The 23277-nt window shown below is 35.0% G+C and overlaps 1 protein-coding gene across 2 annotated transcripts in view; it reads right to left on the bottom strand.

Moving 5' to 3' along the window:
• NCAM2 (neural cell adhesion molecule 2) overlaps positions 1–23277 on the bottom strand; it is a 322753-nt gene that overhangs the window by 12666 nt on the left and 286810 nt on the right. For both annotated transcript variants that reach the window (XM_074813831.1, XM_074813842.1), the window contains one exon: positions 5261–5465. In XM_074813831.1, the coding sequence (XP_074669932.1) occupies positions 5261–5465 (205 nt within the window). The remainder of the gene's footprint in view (positions 1–5260; positions 5466–23277) is intronic.

Here is a 23277-nt window from a genome sequence, read left to right as displayed (position 1 = left end):
TGTTAATTGGACAATAAATTGTAAGGAAGATGGAGCAGTGAGTATTGTCATTATGCTTTTGTTGACAATCATAGAATCATAGAACAGTTTGGGTTGGAAGGGACCTTTAAAGGTTATCTAGTTCAAACCCCCCTGCAACAAGCAGGGAAATCTTCAACTAGATCAGGTTGCTCAGAGCCCTGTCCAACCTGACCTTGAATGTTTCCAGGGATGGGACATCTACGTCCTCTCTGGACAACCTGTTCCAGTGATTCACCACCCTCACAGTAAAGAACTTCTTCCTGACATCTAATTTAAATCTACCCTCTTTCATTTTAAACCATTACCCCTTGTCCTATTTCAACAGGTCTTGCTAGAAAGTCCTTCTCCATCTTTCTTACAAGCCCCTTTTAAGTACTGAAGGGACACAGCAAGGTCTCCCCAGAGCCCTCTCTTCTCCAGGGTGAACAACCCCAACTGTCTCAGCCTTTCTTCATAGGAGAGGTGTTCCAAATCTCTGATCATTTTTGTGGCCCTCCTCTGGACCTGTTTCAACAGGTCCATGTCTTTCCTGTGCTGAGGACTCCAGAGCCGGATGAAGCACTCCAGGTGGGGTCTCATGAGAGAAGAGTAGAGGGGGAGAATCACCTCCCTTGACCTGCTGGCCACACTCCTCTTGATGCAGCCCAGGACATGGTTGGCTTTCTGGGCTGCCAGCTCACGTCCAGCTTTTCATCCACCAGTACCCCCAAGCCCTTCTCCGCAGGGCTGCTCTCAATAATATAGTGAAGATACGAAAATGGCTGCTCAGTGCTACAGAAGTATTAACAATATTAGTACTAATTAACTTGCATATAATTTTACTCTCAAAAGGCAGATCAAAGAATACTGAAGATACTTTGATATTTTCAAAATAAAATCTCTTTCCATGTAAATATTTCATCCCTATTCCTGTCATCACATCAGGAAATGTATCCTGGAACTTTATTAGCTGCAGTCTGGAAACACAGAGTAACTGAGTTACAGAAAACAATCACTTTTATATTTAACAGACTATTTTCTGGACCTGTGATGTTCTAGAGAGTCAGACTGCTATGTGCCATAGCAAAGACCTAGTTAAACTCTTGCCTAATACATATCTCACATTTTCATATTGTTCCTGAGAAGCTAATCGTTTAACAGGCTGTTACAACTACAATAATCCATCTATTTAGGAAGTACCTGGAAAACTTTAGCATCCTCTGGTAGGTATCCTCAAGGAAAATCTTTGTAGATTAAGAAGAGTATAGCACAGATAAGTGTGTAGTCAAGAAAATGACTAGGGAAGAATTAATGGATAGAAGTCTAAAATATTCTGGTTATTTTAAAAAAAACCCAAACCTGCATATTCATATTCACCTCTGCAAGTGAGATTCTACTTTAAGATAAACAAATGGATACAATGCTCATGTCTGTAGATGTCATGGCTACCTCATATCTGTGAAAAGATTATGGATCATAGTAGGACTGGTGGAGGGAATTCTAAGTTCTACTTGGTGTCTGTACATCTACAGTCTTAGGGACAAAGATACATTATTGCATGACCAGAAGCCTAAAAAAGACGTTATTCAAGAACAGCATTCATATAGGATTGAGGAATTGATCTGTACAGAAAGTACACACTGCATAACAATTAAAAATTTCACAGAAGGGAAAGTGATTTGTAGGAAACAAATTATGTAAGTTCTGTTCCAGGTGGCTGTGTGTATGTTACATGTATTATCTATATTCATTACATATGGATCATAATTAATGGTTATATATATATCTTACAATCAAAATGTAACAAAGAACCTTACCATAAACTCACTCAAAAATCCAGAATGTCAACTGGCATATCTAAAACAAGGAAATGTCAGTGTCTTTTAGGGAATGACAGTTGGGATGAAATAAATTCAAATTTTGACTCTTCAAGCTTGTCTTGAAATTTTAGCCTCACAATTTATTTATGCAGAGAACAGTCTAAAATAAGAACAGTCCCAAATATTTTAAGGTCTGGCTGACTGAAGATCATCCCAACAAGGAAGGAAATATAATTAAATAAGATAGCTGTTCTTGCAAAAGAACTGTCATGGACAAATTAGTATTAAGTGTTCAGCTTTATGCTTTCCTGGGAGACAGGAACAGAATGGCATTTGGGTATGAGATGTTGATAGCAAGGTATAAACTGCTGTCAACTGACATTTGCAACTACTGCTCCCTAAGGTCTTCCTATTCAGGAGGGTCTGTACACCAAGTCATACTTGGTCATTTCTTGAATGGAAAATTAAAGCATAAACTGAACTGTTGTGCTCAATAGGAAAGGACAGCTGAGTCAGAACAAGAAGCTTTGCATGGACATGCTGGCTCTGCACAATAGAAAAAATGCTGTTGTTCCTTATCTAGCTGTTAGCTGTGAAGAATTAGGAAAGAGCTATTTTATGGCATAACTTCTATTCAGAAACATTATTTGATGTAAATACTCTGGATCTTCTTCTGACTGGTTTTGTTCTGCAGAGCTGTTTCCAAAAGGCTTGAAAACTCAGACAAGAAACGTAATCAAGTTACATAAGAAAGACACCATCTCTGAATCCCAGTAGCCAGAACTAAAACCAAAAAAAGACACTTAGATGTCCACTACTGACAGTGAAGAAGCCCGATACAGCTATGAATAATAAGGCTGCAAAATCTGATCTGCTCTGCAGGCATCTGGGGAAGGATGCGATCTGGGAAGCTGCAGGAGAATGAACTGCAAGGCCTGACTACCAGGAAAGCTACATCACACAGGAACTGGACCAGTAAATGTCAAACCACAAAAAGACAGCATTCTCTCAAATACTATATTATATGCATAAGAAGTCTATCAGATGACCATCTAAGGAACCTGAAGTTACACAAGCGCATGGGGCCTGATGAGATGCATCTGTAGGTCTTGAGGGAACTGGCAGATGAAGTGGCTAAGCCACTGTCCATCACATTGGAGAAGTCACAGTCGTCTGGTGAAGTTCCTGTTGACTGGAAAAGGGGAAACATAACTCCCATTTTTAAAAAGGGAAATAAAAAAGACTTGGGGAACCACAGGCCGGTCAGTCTCACCTCTGTGTCCAGCAAGATCATGGAGTGGATCCTCCTGGAAACTATGCTAGGGCACGTGGAAAATAAGGAGGTGATTGATGACAGCCAACATGCTTCACTAAGGGCAAATCGTGCCTGAAAAAATTTGATGGCCTTCTACAACGGGGTTACTGTTGCTGGATAAAGGTAGAGCAACTGATGTCATCTACCTGGACATGTGCAAAGCATTTGACCCTGTCCCGCACGACATCCTTGTCTCTAAATTGGAAAGACATGAGTTTGATGGATGGACCACATGGTGGATAAGGAATTGGCTGGACGGTCACACTCAAGGAGTTGTGGTCAACGGCTCAATGTCCAAGTGGAGAGCAGTGACGAGTGGCATTCCTCCGGTGTTGGTATTGGGACCAGTGCTGTTTAACATCTTTGTTGGTGACATGGACAGTGGCATTGAGTGCACCCTCAGCAAGTTTGCAGAGGACACCAAGCTGTGTGGTGCAACTGACATGCTGGAGGGAAGGGATGCCATCCAGAGGGACCTTGACAAGCTTGAGAGGTGGGCCCATGCAAACTTCACGAAGTTCTTGCAACAAAGCCAAGTGCAAGGTCCTGCACATGGGTTGGGGCAATCCCATGCACAAATACAGGCTGGGTGATGAGTGGATTGAGAGCAGCCCTGCAGAGAAGGACCTGGGAGTTGTAGTGGATGGAAAACTGACTATGAGCCAGCAATGTGCACTTGCAGCCCAGAAAGCCAACTGTATCCTGGGCTGCATCAAGAGAAGTGTGGCCAGCAGGTTGGGGGAGGTGACTGTCCCCCTCTACTCTGTTCTGGTGAGACTCCCCCTTGCAGTGCTGTGTCCAGCATAAGAAGGACATGGACCTGCTCAAGTGGGTCCAGAGGAGGCCACGAAGATGATCAGGGGGCTGGAGCACCTCCCTTATGAGGACAGGCTGAGAGAGTTGGGGTTGTTCAGCCTAGAGAAGAGGCGGCTCCAGGGGAGGCCTTATAGAGGCCTGTCAGTACTTAAGGGGGACTTACAGGAAAGATGGAGTTGCCTTACCAGGGAGTGCGGTGATAGGATGAGGGGTAGTGGTTTTAAACTGAAAGAGGGTAGATTTAGATTAAATATAAGGAAAAAAATTCTTTACTGTGAGGCACTGGAAGAGGTTGCCCAGAGAAGTTTTGGATGTCCCCTCCCTGGAAGTGTTCAAGGCCAGGTTGGACGGGGCTTGGAGAAACCTGATCTAGTGGAAGGTGTCCCTGCCCATGGCAGGGGTGTTGGAGCTAGATGACCTTGAAGGTCCCTTCCAACCCAAACCATTCTACGATAATGAGGAAATTATGCATTTCTTTAATAAATAAAAAAAGTAACTGCCTAAAATGAGGGACCATAAGTAATCCCCTCTCCAGCTTACCTTTCAAAAACCCTGTATTATTTTATGTAATCTGTACTTGAACTGTTTTGCCAGAGATCTCACTATCCACTCTTAGCATTTAAGGGAACATATTTGCACATAAACGATCAGTTCATTCGCATTTGTCTGATGAAGTAGCCACTGCATAAGGGTATTTGTGAGAATCAGGATTGTTTATTCCCCATTTACGTTTAGCAATCATTGACTGTTGTATGAAGAACAACCGTGCCCACCAGCATTTCACCCACATCCAACTAAGCAGTTCTATTTTTAAAATCAAGAATACTTTTTATTTCTAAAGTGTATGGTCAAGAAACAAGATTTTCCATGAAGTGCTATATCTGAGAAGAAAAACTGTCATGGATTTTATATAATACTTCACTCCCAGATTTACTGGCACTGACACAACCATATGCTGAGTTTTTGGGTATTAGCGGCCCAAAGATGGAGTTGTAGAAATTGATTTATACTGATCTGTTACCTGTTCCTCATGGACCAAAAATGTGTCTATAACTATTACCAAATTATGATTGATTTCCCCTGTGTCATGCTGCACAAAGAGGCCATCTTAAATGAGGTGTGGCAAATGAATTTTTTTGCGTCCATTTTTCTTTTAAGGCAACATTTGACCACAAACAATTCTATACATTTCAGAGGAACATTTTTCCAAGTAATAGAAACATTTTATTAATTCACTTTGCCACACCATAAGCTGGGCAGCCAACTTTTTCTTTTAATGAAGTTTCCAATATGTGCAATTAATACTCACAAGTAAGCAGCCTTTCCTTCTTCCAGTTCTTTACTTTTTCCACTTGAACCACTCTTTTTCCCACAGATCCTCCTGGTGATGCACATTAGCAATCCACATTGTCGTACAAAGAAGCAGCTAACATCAGTCACAACCAGGATTAACAACAGGGCTGCCACTCCCAGGCCAATAACAGCACCAAGGCCAAGACCATTAAAAAGAGTGTCTTGAAGGAAAGAAAATTGAAATTTATTAATAAAGTTAATCCAAAAGAATAGCATTTTCTAAAGTTTTTAATCTGTAGGCCAGGAGGTTTAAAGATGTTTAGAAATTAACCACTCAGAAATAAATGGAAATAAACAGTTCTGAAGATTAAGCATGTATACAACCTGAATAAAAAAATCATGTAATCCATCTTTTCTATATAATATTTTCCCATTGCCAAAATTCCACGATGGTCACAGAGCATAAGTGACATTATTTAACAACAAACAACATACCGAGACTGAGAGTATCAGTATGCAACCTAAGAAAAACATTTAAATGTTGAACATAATAATATTTGTTATAAGTTGTCGTTTTCCACATTTCAAATACAATTAATTAGCAGTGGTGCTAAGCAGAATTACTGAAAGGTTTAAGAGAGTGCCAAAACACTATTTATTCTTGTAAAGGTCATTTTTTTGAATTAAAGTAGCATGAAAAAGTCTTCAAAGAAGTTAATTCAAGCTATTTAATCTGCAAACAGTTGCATACACTTAGTCTTAAATAAATTAGTATGAGGAAAACTGTGCATATTATTAAATAATTATAGGGTTAGGACCTCATTTTGTATAGTCTTGTACCTTGAAAATACATCCATACACTTCAAAATAAACATATTCCACACCTGATACTGCTTTCTGTATTTTTATTTTGAAAGCTGATGCTTAGCTAATTTTACTTCATTACAAATCTCAGAAAAAGAAAATTTAATGGTTTTACTCAGTTGACACTTTGATAACAGACAGTAATGCTACATATTTTTGAATAGTGTGATTCGCAGAACATCAAAACCTACTGTATTTGTGAACTCAGATGACCCTTATAAAGGAGAGAACTTGTATCTGATCAATAAACTAGAGCAAAAAAAAGGCACGTCAGTAATGGTTCATGCACCCAGATAATTCAAGAACGTGTCAGTCTAGCTCAGAAATTGGCTAGTGACAATGCCTTGTCTGGTGTTATGTCCTGAGCAAACGCCACAGGGGAGTGGAACTGGGTGTTTTGCACGTTGGAGTTGCACATCAGCATTGATTACCTAGTGTTACCATGCCTTGGAGTGATGCATGAGTCAGCAGTACAGTGGTAGATTTCCATTTGCAGCTGTATCTATGCATGTTGCCAAAATAAGAACAAGATTTCTTTGACAGGAGATTACTTGAATACTGTTGTAACAGACACCAAAACATAATATAACGTAATATGATATAAATGTTTTAATGGGGCTCCTACTGTCATCTTCCTCTTCCTTCTCTTCCACCTCCCTGACACATTGTGAACTGTTTTCAGATTAAGCATACAAATAAAGCTTTCATATTTCTGCTTAACTAATTTTTAAGAAAATATCTATTTACTCTTTCAAATATAATTTGAAAATTATTTTCTTGAGGACTTCTAAATCAATACATACTAACAGAAATATATGGTTTGTTAATCTATGTGACAGAACTCTTAAATGGAAAAGTAAAAACTTTTTTCAAAAGAGGGGGAACATTTTGCTTATGCAATTGATTTCATTGTCTATTGTATGGGTTGTTTTATTATATAACTGTTCTTCAGAACGTTATTATGCAATAAGCCAGAATTCAATGTATATAATTACATGGATGGACAGGCAGATAAACAGACAGATATTACTTCAAAGTTATTTTCCTTTTTTCAGAAAGACTTAAAAACCACTATATAAATAACAAAAATAATGGCACAGCAATGAAATGATGTATCATTCACGCACTGCCCTGACAGCAATGTTGGAAGTCGACATTCCACATGAATTCACTTTCTTTCTTTTTTTTTTTTTTTAACATCAACATTCCCAGTTAAATATTATAATTACTCATACATCTTCCAAAACTTACTTTCTCCATACATTCACCCATCTGTTTGATGACTTCCTTTGTAAACTTCAGTCATTTGTGTTTACCCGTCTGAATTGTCAGGAAGATGTAGATAGATTTTTAATGCAAGGTTATTGAAAAGCTTGTATGTTTCAACAGATATCATATCAGTAAATTCTATAGAATCCAGTTCCTTATTCAGCGAAGTTTTCCTCTCTATACCTTCTTAACCACTAAATAGTATGTGGAGGAGAAAAATCAGGGTCTTTTAATCCATACTTTTGAAGAGATTCAGGGTTGTTTTGTTGCTGTTATATTTTTAAGATTTTTAAAAATTTTTTTAATGCAGTGTTAAGAAGTCTTTATCATAGGGAGAAACATTTTTCACAGACGTAAAGAGCATTTTCAGTGTCACTGGAACATTGTAATGTGGCAAGCTTCCCACCCCGAATGATTCAGTGACAGAAAAGCCTTCACAATATTTTTACTGACAAGTGAAGGTAATGTTTATAGTAACAATGTTGCTCCTTTGTACAATGATATTCATACTCATTTGCCATGGTTGTGGGGAACAATTTGGGTTTTATTTTTAATCTTCTTGCTATTGGTGAGACATCTGAGACGTAACTATTTGACTGTTACATATTTTTCTATCTCTTTATGATTGATAATTTCCTTTCCATTCAGTATTCCCCATCCTCACTACTGCCCTACTTACCCCAAGTCCTATTTTTCCTACTTGCAACCCATTTGTTCACACAGGTTTTTGTTTCACAACATTTGTAATTCTGATTTCTTATGATGGCCAATACTTTTCCAGTTCTCTCCTTTACCTCCCACAGCCTAAAGAGTGACAGGAACGTGGCCACATCTTGCAGTGGGGTGAGGAACATGGCTGTCATCCGTCTTCTTGCCTCTCTTGGGTCTTAAAAGTATCTGTGTTATGGTTTATTTTTAATATTAATGAAAATATATAAAATTAATTTTTTTAAAAGTTCATCTTTGGCTTAATTCTGTTCTTTCTTAAATTGCTGGGACTTTGTACTGGTGTATCTGCTCCTGCAAAAGTCTGTTGAAAAACTAATGCAAATTACTACTACAGCAGACTTAGGCCTGTCCTGACTGCTTTGAAAAATCATATCATAATATATCTATGGTATTAAAACAATGTGAAATATTGTCTTAATATATTTGACATCAACAGAAGTACTGGACTGGATGAAATGTTAGTGTCATACTACATATAGTTTTTCAACCAACTTTGAAAATTACCTTTGTTATCAAAACGTTTTGCCCTAAATTAAGTTGCGATTAGCTTTACTGTGACAATTCTTAAACAATGTAAAAAAATACATTATAAGCAGCAATGATTTATATATTTTTTTACAGTGTTGCAGTATACTAGTTCCAAAATAGTAGTTCCACTTTGTGCTCTACAACAATAAAGTATTTATACATTATATACCTTTTTTCTACTTGAAAACACACATATTTTAAATCATAAAAATTCAATGTTAATGTGAGGGAACCAGTTCTTAACAATTTTGTGAAAAGTTTTATTGTAATCTAATCATAGTGTTTTAAAACATTGTTTGAAAAAAAAAAAAGAAAGCGTAAGTGCCATAGTTCTGAATAAGTTTTAATTATAATTTGTCAAAAATATGCTAAAGTTAAGATAATATGCCTTTTGTTATATAGAATGTGGCATAAATAATGTAATACACCTTGCTATGATAATGAAGGAAACTGAACTTTAAACGAAGTCACTTCATTCATCCACATCTTCAAATAAGTGCTTATCAATGAATACTTACAGAAATAAGTTTACAAAACTTTCAGAAATACAATAAAAAAATTGAAGCAAGTTTCTATAAATGTCATGAAAAGTATTGGCAATTTTCGAGTTCTCACTTATTCAATAAGTTGTATTTGTAACTTCTAATAAAGTAATTGAACGTTCAAATCATTATTTGAATGGGAAAGAGCAATGAAGAGCTTTGGCAAGTAAAACAGAATTTCCTGGTGAAGAGAACTAACTGGAAAGACAAATTTTCTGGGCCCTCAAATCTAAATTCAGAGTGAATTGCTTTAAGGAGTCTGTATTAGATACTCTAAAGGGAAGCAGGTCTAAAGAGAGAGCCACCATCTACATATGTACACAGTGTACAGGTGAACTTTGCACATGGAAAACTAAAGTTATTGCTTCTGCACAAAGAGACAGGAACTTAATATGAAACATTCATATATTCGGACTGAAGTTACATGAATGCATGTCCTTTGATGTGACAGAATTTCTCTGTACTCTTACAGAAACACATTGTATATATTCAGTTGTTTGTACAATAAAGTAATAATTGCAAGCTTTATAGTAAGCACTCTGCTGGAACAGGTGGTTTGGGCAAGATGACTTTCATCAGTCCCTTTCAACCTAAACCATTCAGTGATTCTAAGTTTTGTTGAAAAAAAAAAAGCAAGTTAGCACCTTTTTGTGTCTTTATTCCCTCCCCCTCTTCTTTAGCAGTCATGAATTAAAGGAAAGATGAAAGATAGATAATGTCACATAGCCTTTAAACTTTTACAGTCATTCACATTTGTAAGGACAAAAAGCAATGACATTAAACACTTTCCTATGCTCATAGGGTAGCACCTGGCAGCTACATTTGAATGGGTGCAAATGAGTGTGCAGGGATATTATGCATAAGTTTGTCCTTTCTTTCAGGTCAGTCTGAAGCTAAAGTATGAACTGCTCTTGAGATAAAGTAGTTGAAAATGATTAGCTAGAGGATGAATTTGAAAATACTACACTGGGTAGTTGCACAAAAAAAAGCATAATGTTGTTTATTATCTTCTTGAACTTGCCCTGCTGTATGGACTCTTAGAAAGACTGTCCAACCATGATGGGTATTTCTGCACTGCCTATGAAAGTTGTCTTTGATTTTATATCTGATCTGGAACCTTTTCTAGAACCAAAGACTTACAAGATGTATATACTTATTGAAAACCCCTAAAAAGATAGAAAACATAGATCTTAAAAATTAGTATCTATTGATGAGCAGCCAAACAATCATAATGTAGTACCAAAAAGTTAAACAGTTGTACAAGGTTTTTCTGCCAGTTAATATTATAATGGTGGAAGGCCAAGACCATTGCTAGAACAAGCACTGCCAAGATAAAGATTGGGAGAGGGGAAAAAAAAGGACACACATTCAAACATATCATGAGAAAAAACAACAACGGCAAAATGAAAAGGATTACCAGAAATGTTATAGAATTCCAGACAGGCAACATGCATCTATAATACAGGTCCATCCCAGATATAAAAATGTATACAAATACTACACGGTTGGTTTTGGAGGCAGGGTATTGCAAATGCTGAAAGGAACGTTCTTCATTTTAATTATTGCAATTACTCATTTGTCTCCAGATGCTTTGAAATGCTTCCTTTTTTTTTTTTTTTCTTTTTTTTTTTTCTTTCTTTGGGGATATAAGTACATTTAAATTTGTACATAATAAGTGGAAATAATTTCTCAACTAAAAAAGAGTCATTCCTCTTCTGAAAATAATTATGTCTGATATCTATATTTCACTGCCTTTTAATGCTTTGCATTTTTTTGTATTGAAAATGGATATATCTAAATTGTGGTACTTGTATAACGTTGCTAACTGCCTGTCAAAGCGTCTTCTCCTTCATTTTCCAACAGGAAATGACCAATAGGTGTTTAAATGGAGCTGTTGTGTGCTCCAGCTCCTTTGCTGTCGGTGATCAGAATGCAAGGACTGTGTGACACCCACCAAATCTTACAAAATTACAGGTACCCAGAATGAACTCTATCTTGAGTAGCATGTACATAGCTTTTTTAGTGAGAATGGTATGATGCTGGAAGACTATATTAATTAGAAGATGAACTATTTCTTAGCTTTGTACAAGAGCTTCCCATTACTAAGCAATCCTGTTCCTTAGTGACATAAAAATCATGGCAAGCAAAAAGGAGTAAATAAGCAGGTATCCCTCCTGCCCTACCCAAACAAGTTCCAATAATTTGGCTGCCACAGTGAGAGCTGCATGAGCTGCTTTTAGCAACTTAAACCAATAAAACTTGGCTTTCGAGCCAGGTAAGTATGCAGCTACATGTCTACCTTCAAATGAAATAAACAAATCAATACAGTTGCAGCTTCAACTTTTAAAAAATTATGATTCTGTACAGAATTTACTGGGGGAATGTACGATGCAAAAGAGACCATGCCAGTAAGTAATATTCTTTTTTATCCTGTTCCGTAATACAAAAAGACATTAACAAGGCTATAATTGACATTAATTTTAATACTTTTTCTTCCTCAGTGATTTTTCCTCTAATTTTCTGCTAGGACAGATACTGCTGAAGGGGAGTGTACAAGCACATGAGGATATGTGCTCTGTACTGCACAACTGAGTAATGTGTTCTGACACATATGCTTGACACACAGCTTTGAGAAATAAGGGGACAGTATTAGTGATCCTGATGTAACTAACTAAAGAGAAGGTTTCCTCTAACTTTCTTGTACCCATTAATGACACATTGTCATTATCTACCACCTCAACGCAATCTGCAGTGGAGTTTCAATGGTTTCACTGGCAGCAAGAGAGCCATAAGGAAGTGGCTGTATAACATAGACAACGACACACAGGAGGGATGGGCATTCACAGTCAAGGGAGTCTGCAGTGCCACCAGGATTATCAATTATAGAGATATGAGCTACTGAAATAAGCATGTCTAAAATGGTATCTATCAGAAATATTATGCTTTTCTGATACTTACCTGAGTGAGGGGGCTTTTTTAATTATGGCAGTGATCCTCTTGCCAACAAGTTTTCTGAAATTACTTTTTTCCTCAAAATTTTACATCAAAATTTCTTTTATTATGTCTTTTTCTGGGTGCTGAGTAAGTAGGACTTGAGTTCTTATTTATTCTTATGGCCCTTTACACAGTTTTCATATGAAAGTGTCTTAAGACATAAATGAAATAGCTAAATAAAACAAATGTAATAAAAATAGCAGCTCAAGTGTTTCTGTCAATGTCTTGTCTATGTACATTGAGGGTTAAGAAGGGAAAGGAAAGAAGGCCATGTTAACTAGAAAAGGTGTGCTGGGTTGTGAAAATATTCTTTGGAGTTGCAGTTTATTATTTTTTAAGCAAAGTTTTAAAAAATTATTCCTGGGATCATCAAAATATCCTTTAGCAGCCTTCAGAAGTATTGCTAATGTGCCTAAAGAGTTATCAGGTAGCTACAGCTCCTTCTTTCATGTATCTACACAGTCACCATAGTAAAGAGTATTTTTTTACCATTGCCTACTTCTATGGGAAGCCCCAGAGAAAAGAAGCCCTCTTGTACATTGAGAGGGGAGAGGTTGTGCAATGATGGCAGCTTTGTGGAGTTTGTGGCAACAGCTCTGCACTCAGGTTTTAGAAAGCCTTGGGGAAATGAGTAAGTTTCTGTGTCCCAGTCTCCTCCATTCAAACTGACAGCAGATTTACTGAACATGTCTCCTGGAGGAATTTCTAAGAACTTGTGTAGATTAATTAAGATTGACATGGGTATTGAAAACATTGACTTACATGTGGTTTCAGTACTGCTATTACATAAAAGGATAAATTATTTTAATTTCTTTATTTAGGGGAATTCAAAATCACACTGTGCACACATGACAGAGACCTTGAGATATTTTTGCATCTTTATATTGGGTGACAGCTGTAACCAGAGTACTGTAGTCAGGAGACCTGAAAAAAAGTCAGACTATGTTGGGATTGTGTCTGGATTGATAAAATATTTCAGGTTTGAAAGAACTTTCTTTTAACTCTTTAAGACATACATAAATGCAGACACAACAGTTTTGAGAAGTATTATTTGGAATAATATTTTAAATATATAATTATTTTATCGCATTAGCTACAAAAAGAGAAATTTAATATTATGAGTGCAGCCAGTATATGGAACATGTTTTTACTTGAAACAGTTACACTGGTACAACTGCAAGTATCAGCAGAGTTGTACTTGGTATAAGTGTTGTGTACCAATATAGTTTTTCCCAGTAGTAAAACATCCGCCTTTTATGATACAACTGTTTCAAGAAGGCAGATTAAATCACTATGGATCAAGTGCTCAGGCTGTGTATTTATACAAAAATTTTACATACTTGCTCCTTTAGTGGAGTAGCATGGCAGCCACCTAATATGAACCAAACTAAAAATTGAGAAATTCTAATTTTAATGATTTTTTTTTGTTTGGTGTTTTTTTTTTGGGGGGGGGGGGTTGTGTGTTTTGTTTCGTTTTGTTTGTTTGTTTTTTAATTTTATATTCACTATTGGATAAAACATTGAGGTTTACTGTGGAAACAAAAATATTGATACATTAAAAAATCCCTTCAGTTAGAAAATATATAATGTAGATAATACAAGAAAAACAGTACTTATCAGTAATAAGGAAAATACAGATAGAAATGCTTTAAGTCAGTTTTCTTTATTACAAAAATGAAGACAGAAGTTGCATAAACTAAAATGAACTCTGAACAACAGATGAAAGACGCACAAAGTTACATACATTTCTTGACACTGCTTTTGGAAAGATGCTGAGGGACATTACATTTACACTATGCACACATTCTTCAGGGAGAAAGCAGAGATATGAGCAAGTACTGCATGCATGAAAGAAATCAGTGGAGCAAAATGATAGTGAAACGTGAACGAGATGAAAAAAAAAAATATGCCATTGTTTCACAAATTAAAATAAACTATTTTAAATCCAGATTTTTTTCTTGCCTTTCATACTGTTTCTTTAAAAAAAAAACCTTACAGAAACTGCAGTGCTTGTAATATTTTTCACAGAAGTAGTTTTTAGTACATTGTATATATTTTCAAATGTAGTTCTGTTGGAAACATACACTCAATAAGACTTACTTTGCTTATATTACAGCTCACTTAACATGTATTATAATTAAAATGATATGAAAATAAAATATTCACTAGAAATTGCCTCTACAAAAATGTTAAACATAAAATAAATATACAGAACTATTAATAAGTTTATCATACAACGTAATGCAACTATGGTGGCAGAATTACTACTACAGTTTCTAAGGAATCTAGAACATATTAAAATGAAGAGAAATGGATATTCCTACCTCAGTTGCTTGATTTAGTTCTTGTATAACATCGAAACTGAACATAGCTCTCAAGCATACAGCTTCCATACACCTACTGTTTCTAAACAGGAAAAGTAGCTAAATTCTCTACACTTGATATTTGACACCACTAGCTGTATTAGGATGTTGTCACTGGCATTACAAGGAACAGGATTTTCCCTGTGAGTTTCCATCACTTATACATTATGTCTGATAAATGTGTACCAAAGGAAAAGTGAAGATTCCTTATATGCCTGGAGAAAAAGGATGGATGAAGTACAACGTGATAAGCTCCAATGAGCTCTAGATGCAGCAGTTTTCAGTGATGTCATGACAGACCTCAGAAGCTACATTTGTCTTGATATTGTTGAAAATACTTCCTAAAATAAAGATTTTTTTTCCTTTTCTAAAAATCCTGAAAAAATGAGCAATTAGAAATCAACAACATATTGGACGATGGGTAGAAGTTTGGAGACTATTAGCACAATGACAACGAGTATACAACACATATATACGAGTATACAACAATGTATACGAGTCTCCATTATCTCTTTTAAAAAAAATACAATTGGGTTTTTTAGGCCTATTTAGTTAACTTTTCATTTGCATACACATGTGAGTGGAGCTATTAAAATTAGTGATGAGGTTTGCATGCTAGAAAGATAATACATGGTAAGGCCCAGGAATCCAGTTGAGTGTTGGTCATACAGTTACTTATGCAATCAAACCACTATGTCTGTTTATCTTTTAAATATCTATTTTCATATACACATCATATTTTCTATATCAGTGCTTGGCCTTATACTTTCATTACAAGATTAAATGGAATGATATTTTGTTGCTTGGTAATAATATGTTTTGTACACCTCATAAAACCACACAGATGGATATATTTTATTTCCAATGTATGTAGTATAGGTGTCTTTCTCAGGGCAATATTTTTCCTATTTAGCTAGACAGCAATTTATATTCTAATTACTGTAATAAATGAAGGATCACATCTGAGGTTGTATTACATAAATACTTTGATTCATGAATAATTTATAAATGTTAGGAACTTGTCAAAACTCTGGAAACAAGGAAGACAACAAGTAAAATCTGATTAGGAAAGAAGCTAGCCTTAGACTCAAAAGGTTGTAAATTGAAACATTTTAAAAATACTGTTCCTTACAGATATACTGCTATATCACAGAATAATCATTACCACTTTTAAGTTTCTGTACCACCAATTTGGATTTAAGGCATAAGATCGGTGTAGAATATTTTAGGACTTCAGTCTTACAGACGGTTGAATATTAGCATTTCAAAATATATGACAATGTTGAAAAAATGGTAAAATTTTATACTGTCAATCATAAGACCTAAAATCCCTTTTGCAATTACTACATTTAAAGAACAAATTTACTTATCTAACATTTAAGTACTAATGACAGCGGAATATTAAATTCAATTTATGAAGACATATTTATCATTTTAATACAGTTTAAACCACAATTTTAAAGCTGTTCAGTCTTTACCTACCAATTATAATTTAATTTGCAAATGTCTCCTTTCACTTTTTCCTCATTCTCGTCTGGAGGAAGACAGGATTTTAAAATCTTCTGTATCTTCCCACAGATCGTACAAAATATTGTAACATAATATTGCTCTCATTGTTTTTAAAGATAGGATTATGAAACCTTCTTAAAGAGAAATACAAACAAAACTGTATTAGTTATTCATCTCAGGAGATACATGACAACCTAAGGACATTATTATCTTCCTCTTTTTCTTTCTCATTACAGAGGTTTTGGGACACTGCCCAGAACTGTCTGGCTCTGCTGTCACAGAATCCCTATAATATTGGCTTAACTCATCCTCTTTGGACTTTGATGGGAAGAGCAGGGCCAAAAGAAAAGGATCATATTCAAAGTACCTGATAACCTCAAAAATGCATAATGCAGAACAATATAACTTGGAGCAGACCTAAAAATTCTCTCATTTAACAGGGGAAATTTATGTAGTTTCCAGCTGAAGCTACTATCAGCTGGAAAAAGGATAAGTGATCTGAATTTGTCTCTTTATCCCATTGGCATTGTGACACTGAGGATAAAAGCCAACTTGTCATTTATAATGTATATTTAGCTTCTAAAATTCCTCAAGGCTTTTCATTAGCTCTTTCACAATATGTTTGGAGAGTTCACAGTCAATCATTCTCTGTGCCCTAGTTCCTATCTTGTCTTCTTATATACTTATCTGCAATGTTAGAATGACTTGCTAAGATAATAAATTTACAACTGGTAAAGAGTACTTCATATGTCTAACCAGAGTAGGAAAATGATGTAGAAATTTTCATTTTTCTACTTTTATACATACCTGTAGTAGTCTTCTGTCTTGCTTTATTAAAAAAGTAAGAACAGAGACTAGTATATGACAGGTAAAATATGTAAGGAAATGTTAGTAGAACAGCTTTAAGGTTTCCAATTTTAGGAAATTAGGAAAATGATGCAAAATAAGGAAATACCAGAATCGGGTTGTCTGTGAAACCTTAATGAGACCCTATTTTATGTTTCATTCTATGCGATCATCCAAGTTTTTCTCAAGACCTTTTAATACAGTGGCAGGTGCTTACTAGCTGTGATTTGTTTCTGTAGTTTGGGTTTTTTTATTTTTCATAACAGCACTCTATCTCTATAGTGTGCACAAGAGAAAATTCTGTTGCCTTATAAGCATCCGGTCCCTATCTTACAATGGGATCAGAATCCAGAAGGGACATGACTTCAGACAGCCTCTTGAAAGAATTTGCTACTCCCCTGGTCCAACAAGGATCCTCAGTGTTTGTGCACCACTGTGCTCCTGCAAACCGAGAAAGAGCTCCTGGGAGCAGATCAAGGTGTGCTTGTGCAAGAAGCACACTCAGTGGACACCAAACTATTCACTGCTGACCAGTTGTGAACTGAAATTTTCAGAGGCTTTTAATGAGGCCAGACTTAGCCAGGGTTGGTTTTGTTTTCCCGTCGGGAATACAAGCAGCATCTACTTACTACATATTTGCCAAATGTCAGTTCTCTGGTCATAAGTAGAGAGTAAGTAGATCCCTATCCTTCATTAATTATTGTCTGTAGGTTCAATAAGCACTTAATCATTAAACAAATAAATAGTTATTTTTATAAGAATAACATTTATAAAACTAAATAACAAACTCAATGCACATATTTACATTGTTTGTGCATAGAAAAACAGGCTTTCACCCAACTGACTCTGACTGGGAACCCAAAGTTAGAACAGAAGTTCTATTTCTTCACCATACTATGCCAGGCACATGTCAATATAATTAATTTCAGAGTAATGACATGACATTAGGTTAAAGTGATCAAACACAGTGGCAAGTGCCGTGGATGAAATAGTGGCCCCACTTAACACAGTGAGAGATTTTCTGCAGATCACAATGAAGCCAACATTTTTAGAATGGCATTTGCTTGCATTCAATGATTTTGTTATGCTAAATATGTAGATTTTTTAAAAAAAGTATTTCTGTTAATAAATAAAGTCTTCAAATGTACACACATGCATTCTGAAGACACCTTACTTGTGACATAACCCAGTTTTCTACTATGGTTGGTATTTGTGATAGATGAGAAGAGGTTTTGTTAATGATGTTTTAAAGACTTCCAAGAATAAATTGAAACTGGCAAAACTGACCATAATCACTATTTCTAAGAAGTAAGAATATCCCTCACATGGGTGGAGATACATAAAAGCTTAAACTTCACCACTTAATTTCAAAGTTATATGATAATGGTATTAAACCCCAAAAGAAATTAACTATAAGGGGGAAAAATATCAACATATAATGTTAATTTATTATCTTCGTGATTTTTAGTAACTATTTGAAGAGAAGCATCTTAAAATAAATATTTAATTCTGCCTTAGCTCTAAAGTGCATTGCCTTCTTGGGTTATTCCGTATGCAACAGAGGAATGAACCATAAACTTAGTCAACTACATAAATTCTAAAATCAAATATATGCAGTAAAATGTCCATCTGGACTCTTACTTTTCTGACGTTTTGCATACACTCTTCTAGTTGCAGAATTTGTAAGCCATTCTTTTAACGTGTAAAATAGGGAAAACTACTTTTCCCATTCTTTATTAAAGGTCAAAATTGAGCCCCCTAGAGCTTCACGTCCAAAAAAACAAATGCCATGAAATGGAATGTGGCAGCGTTACAGTCACAAGAAGTGAGTTTGGTGGGGAGGGACCTATTTTATGTGCTGAGGCATGGCTGCAGAGAGGCACACAAAAAGTATATGAAAAATACTATGAACTAAAGCAATTAATAGATTATAATTTAGGGAAGAAATGTTTGTTAAAATCCACTAGAAAATTCAAAACATGTCTATATTAAGCATAAAGTTTTAAGTACATCAGGGAAGGAGCTAGTATAAGCATAGCTCTGTGAAAAGGATTAATACAGAATCAAAATGCTTTTGTGAAAGACCAACTGATGGTTTGCCTGGAAAACCATGTGACTCACAATGGTAAGGTCTATGCATAGCTTTCTTATAATCAAAATATAGTTGAGAAAATAGAATCAAATCACATTAATCAAATTCAGTGAGTCACGTTCTCCAAGTTCTGTCATCCAGAAGAGCCAAGCATCATCTGTTGAATTTGTCACAGAATTTACAAGGTTTTCAGAAAGCCAGATGAAGAATTTTGCATGCACAGACTGAAGTAATTACACTATCTAGGATCTTAACTACAAATGGAAAGTTTAGAAGAGCTATAGAAAAGTACAATTTTTTATACAGGTCTGTGTTTATTTTCCTGTAATTATAAAATTAAGAGGGAAAGGAAGAAAACATATTGCTTGCCTTATCAACAGCATCAAAACATGCACCAGAAACTTATGACTACAATGAAAGAGAAATCAGCAGCATTCAGCTGCACGGACTGGCCTCCATTTTCACGTCTAGTAGCTTCACAGCATCTATCTGTGTGGATAAGAATCGTTACAGAAAATCAAGAGTGTGAGAAAGAATTTGAGAAAAAAGTAAAAAAGTTGATGAAACATGAAAAATAAATTATCAAAAGGAAGAAAGTGACAGTGAGAAAGAAAAAAGAGAAAAAAGAATTAATTTAATATTTACATTGTGCCACAGACAATCACTCGAAAGATATTACTCTAATAGAAACATCAAATTTTGATTAAAGTGTGGATGAAATGGTAACCATTGAAGTGCTCTGGACAAATCTGGATAATGAAGTACTCCAATCATAGAAAAGGTGTACCTTAATAGCAGGAGCATGTGGTTCTCCACAGCAGCCAAAGTGGTAAACTCTTTGGTCTAACTTTAAAACAATTTATTTAAGCACTTAACCTGAAGTGTGCAACCAACTCTCGTTTCCCCTCAAGATTCAAAAGTATTCAGCCAAGCCCAACCTAAGTACAATCTTTCATGTGTCTTCCATGCTGGAGATACTTGAAACTCAGGAAACTACAATGGAACATCTATCAGAAATATTGAATATTTGAAGCAACAATAAACAGCAGCCCATAGGCTGAAAGAGGAAACTGTAAAAAAAAAAAGTCAATAATTACATAGAAAGAAGGTTCCAATCATGCCTGGGGATAAAGAAGAGAGAAACTTGTTTAGCTGCTTCTTCTTGCTAATAAGTTTATCTTGTTCCTGAATTATTGTAGGAGAGCAGAATGGACCACTGTCCAAACTGTCATCAATAATATGGACATAAGTCCACTTGAATTATGAATGACCAATGTGATTAGCACATGCAGCAGGGTAATTAGATATTGACTTTAAAATTAGGGTGGGAACAAAACAAAGTTGCTTTTCAAAACATGCAACTTCTTAGACATGCAAGTTCTCACAGTATGTCTAGATGCAATCCAGTGCAATATATGAAGATTGCATATATATTTTTTCTATTAATATTTATATTGAAAGTTCACTTGTTGGCAGATAAAACAGTCAAGTTTATGCAATACAGTGTATGTTTAAACATCTTAATCTCCTTGACTGGATATTAATGACTTTTTTTTTCAGATACAGTGACACAGTAATTACATGGATAGTGACTAATATCAGTGTTAGGCTACTGTTTCAAAAGAGACTTCAAAAGAAATTGAAATGTAGAAAATCTTGTGTAGTATGAACAATAACCTTGGTTACACCTTAATTTATTTTAAAAAGTGAATTTTAAGAAATTGTAATGGAAGTAGATGAAAACTGTTAAGCCCCCCATTTTTCATTTAAACTGTATTATATCAGTTCCTTATTATAATTATTTAAGCTTTAAAATAATTTATTTAATGTTAATTAATTATTTAATGTCAAAATCAGTGTAGAGGATGATTTGTGACATCTTAGCACAAATATATATCTAGAGAGCTCAGTCTGAAGAGAAAGGCAAGTAGTGGCTAAATCATTATCTCTTTCCACAATTATATGATCAAGACATGCAGAATTAAAGTGCTATCCAAAATCAAAGGATTTTTAGGTTTTAGGATTTCAATCTTTTAGATGTTTTTTGCAATGCACCTCAAATCTAGCTTAAATCACAGAGCTGTTGTTTTGTCAATATGTTCTGGTGGGAAATTTGCATTTGGGATTTGGATGCATAATGTTTAACCAATGCATTATCCTCTTATAACACGAATGTCCCTGTTCTTGCACAAATATACATCTGAGTGTAGGTAACTACCAAGTAGAAAAGACAGCAATATAAATAAACTAAGAGCTGTTATGGACTTTACCCCATCCTCATACATATTTCTACTGTGGTGTTTTCAATGATACACATTTTAAAATAAATTATGACTGTTCAAGCTGTTCAAAATTCACAACCAGTTATTATTATTAAAACTTAAATAGTTTGGTCCTTATATTCATAGCAAAAAATCTTTGACATATTATTTTAATTACACAGCTTTTAAAATATTTTTTTAATTACACAGTTATTTTAATAACACAGCTTTTAAATATTTTTTAGAGAATAAAGCTAACAATTTAATCTTTTAATTGGCACTTAGGGGTTTTTTAATTATAAAAAACCATAATGCTAGCAATTACTTATAACAAATATTCTAGGTGAATAAGAGTACCATACTTGTAAAGTGTGGCCTACCACTGCACTCCAACACAACATCTGTGATGATTTCCTTTTTTTCTCATAGCATTCAAAAAGATAAGCAAACTTAAATTCACATGGTAAAAAAAAAAATATTCAATTCCTTGTGAATACAGAGTAGTTTTTTGACTATTTTTTTTCTACTGCTTTCTAGTATTCAGTGGTAGTTAATTCCTGTGGTAGCTGTATTGTAAGAATTACATTTTTTTTTTTTTTTGCCTATGTACATCTCTGATGGTACTGGTAGTTTCAGCATTTTTTGACTCTGATTCATATCAAATAAATTCTAATAAGTATTAATCAATTTTAGTAAGTGATGTCTCTCCCTTTTCATGTAAAAACCATTAGTCATTGCAGGGAATGGAGCAAACACAGCTGTTTTTAGTCTACAGCAAGAACATGCCCTACCACTTACATCAATGTTCATCTCCAAGATTTGATGAGAAATGGCTTTTACTTAGAAAATTCTAGTACTGGTTTGCAAAACAAAAGCAAATATGTTTTGTGGAGGCTGTAATATTTCTGAAGTTTTGGAAATTAATTTATCCGATTGGTGTGATTTCTACTAACTCCTATTCTCAAACAATGAGATCTCAAAGACACATTTAATCTCTTCTCTCTAACCTCTTCAGAACTTCAGAAAATAAAGAAATTATTCTTCCAATACAGCAATACATGCTGAAGACTTTCATTTAGACTTTTAGCTCAGAATTATGATCTCAAAAAATGTTGGACAAAAGTCTTCATTTTCAAGTTCTGTTTGGAATAACAATATCCTTCAGCTTCTGAGAAAATGATGCAGGTAACTTCATAAGAGTAATGCTGCAGCTCTTTCTTGCCTTGGGAATATGATCAGAACTGCAAGGATACTAATATCCTCAAGGCTTTCCTTTTTGACTACTGCATTTTGTTCTTCATTTCAGATTTAACTAAAAACCTAACTAGTAAAAGCTGTAAAGATAGACTAAGGAATCTTGTAATGCACAAAGTTGTAAAAAGAGGCACCCATTATGGTCTTAAAATTTCTGATCCTTAGAATGGAAATTTTGCCTTTGGAAATATCTTCAAACTCCTTCTGTGCTTTTTTTTTTTTTTTTTTTCTTTCTTGGTTTAAATTCATTGTTGCTATCCAAGCTGGTGCAACGATCACAAAGATCAGAAAGTTACAAATATTATTTCCCCAGAAATTCTGATTGTTAAAAGTGTGAAAATTTCTACTACAATATTTTCCTTACTAAGAATTTTACTTCCATGCTCAAATACTTACTTAAAAAAAGTTTACAGGAATGTGTTATTTTTGAAGCCTCTGTTCTCTGGTAAATTTAGTTAAATTGTCAACTGCATTTAAAAGTTATTATAAAATTGATGGCTATTTGTGAAGGTATACATACACACATAGATGGACAAGCAGTGTAGTCACATGCCACAGGTTGAAAATCAGGCCAAAATGTTCTTGCTGAAGAATCAGTACATAATACAATTATACAGTCTTTTTCTGGAGAAAAGGCAATTTAAAAGCCACAAGTAATGACTTTTAGTCCTGGCTCAAATAGCTACTGACAGCCTTTCTAGCTTTTTCTATGGAAAAAGACTACAAAAGAAGAAGATTACTACAAATCCCCACAATTCTCATAATTTAACTTCTAATGATGC

Source organism: Strix aluco, chromosome 2 (assembly GCF_031877795.1).
Source record: "Strix aluco isolate bStrAlu1 chromosome 2, bStrAlu1.hap1, whole genome shotgun sequence".
NCBI lineage: Eukaryota > Metazoa > Chordata > Aves > Strigiformes > Strigidae > Strix > Strix aluco.
Note: the sequence above shows the minus strand (reverse complement) of the source record. Positions and strands in the feature narration are given on the sequence as shown.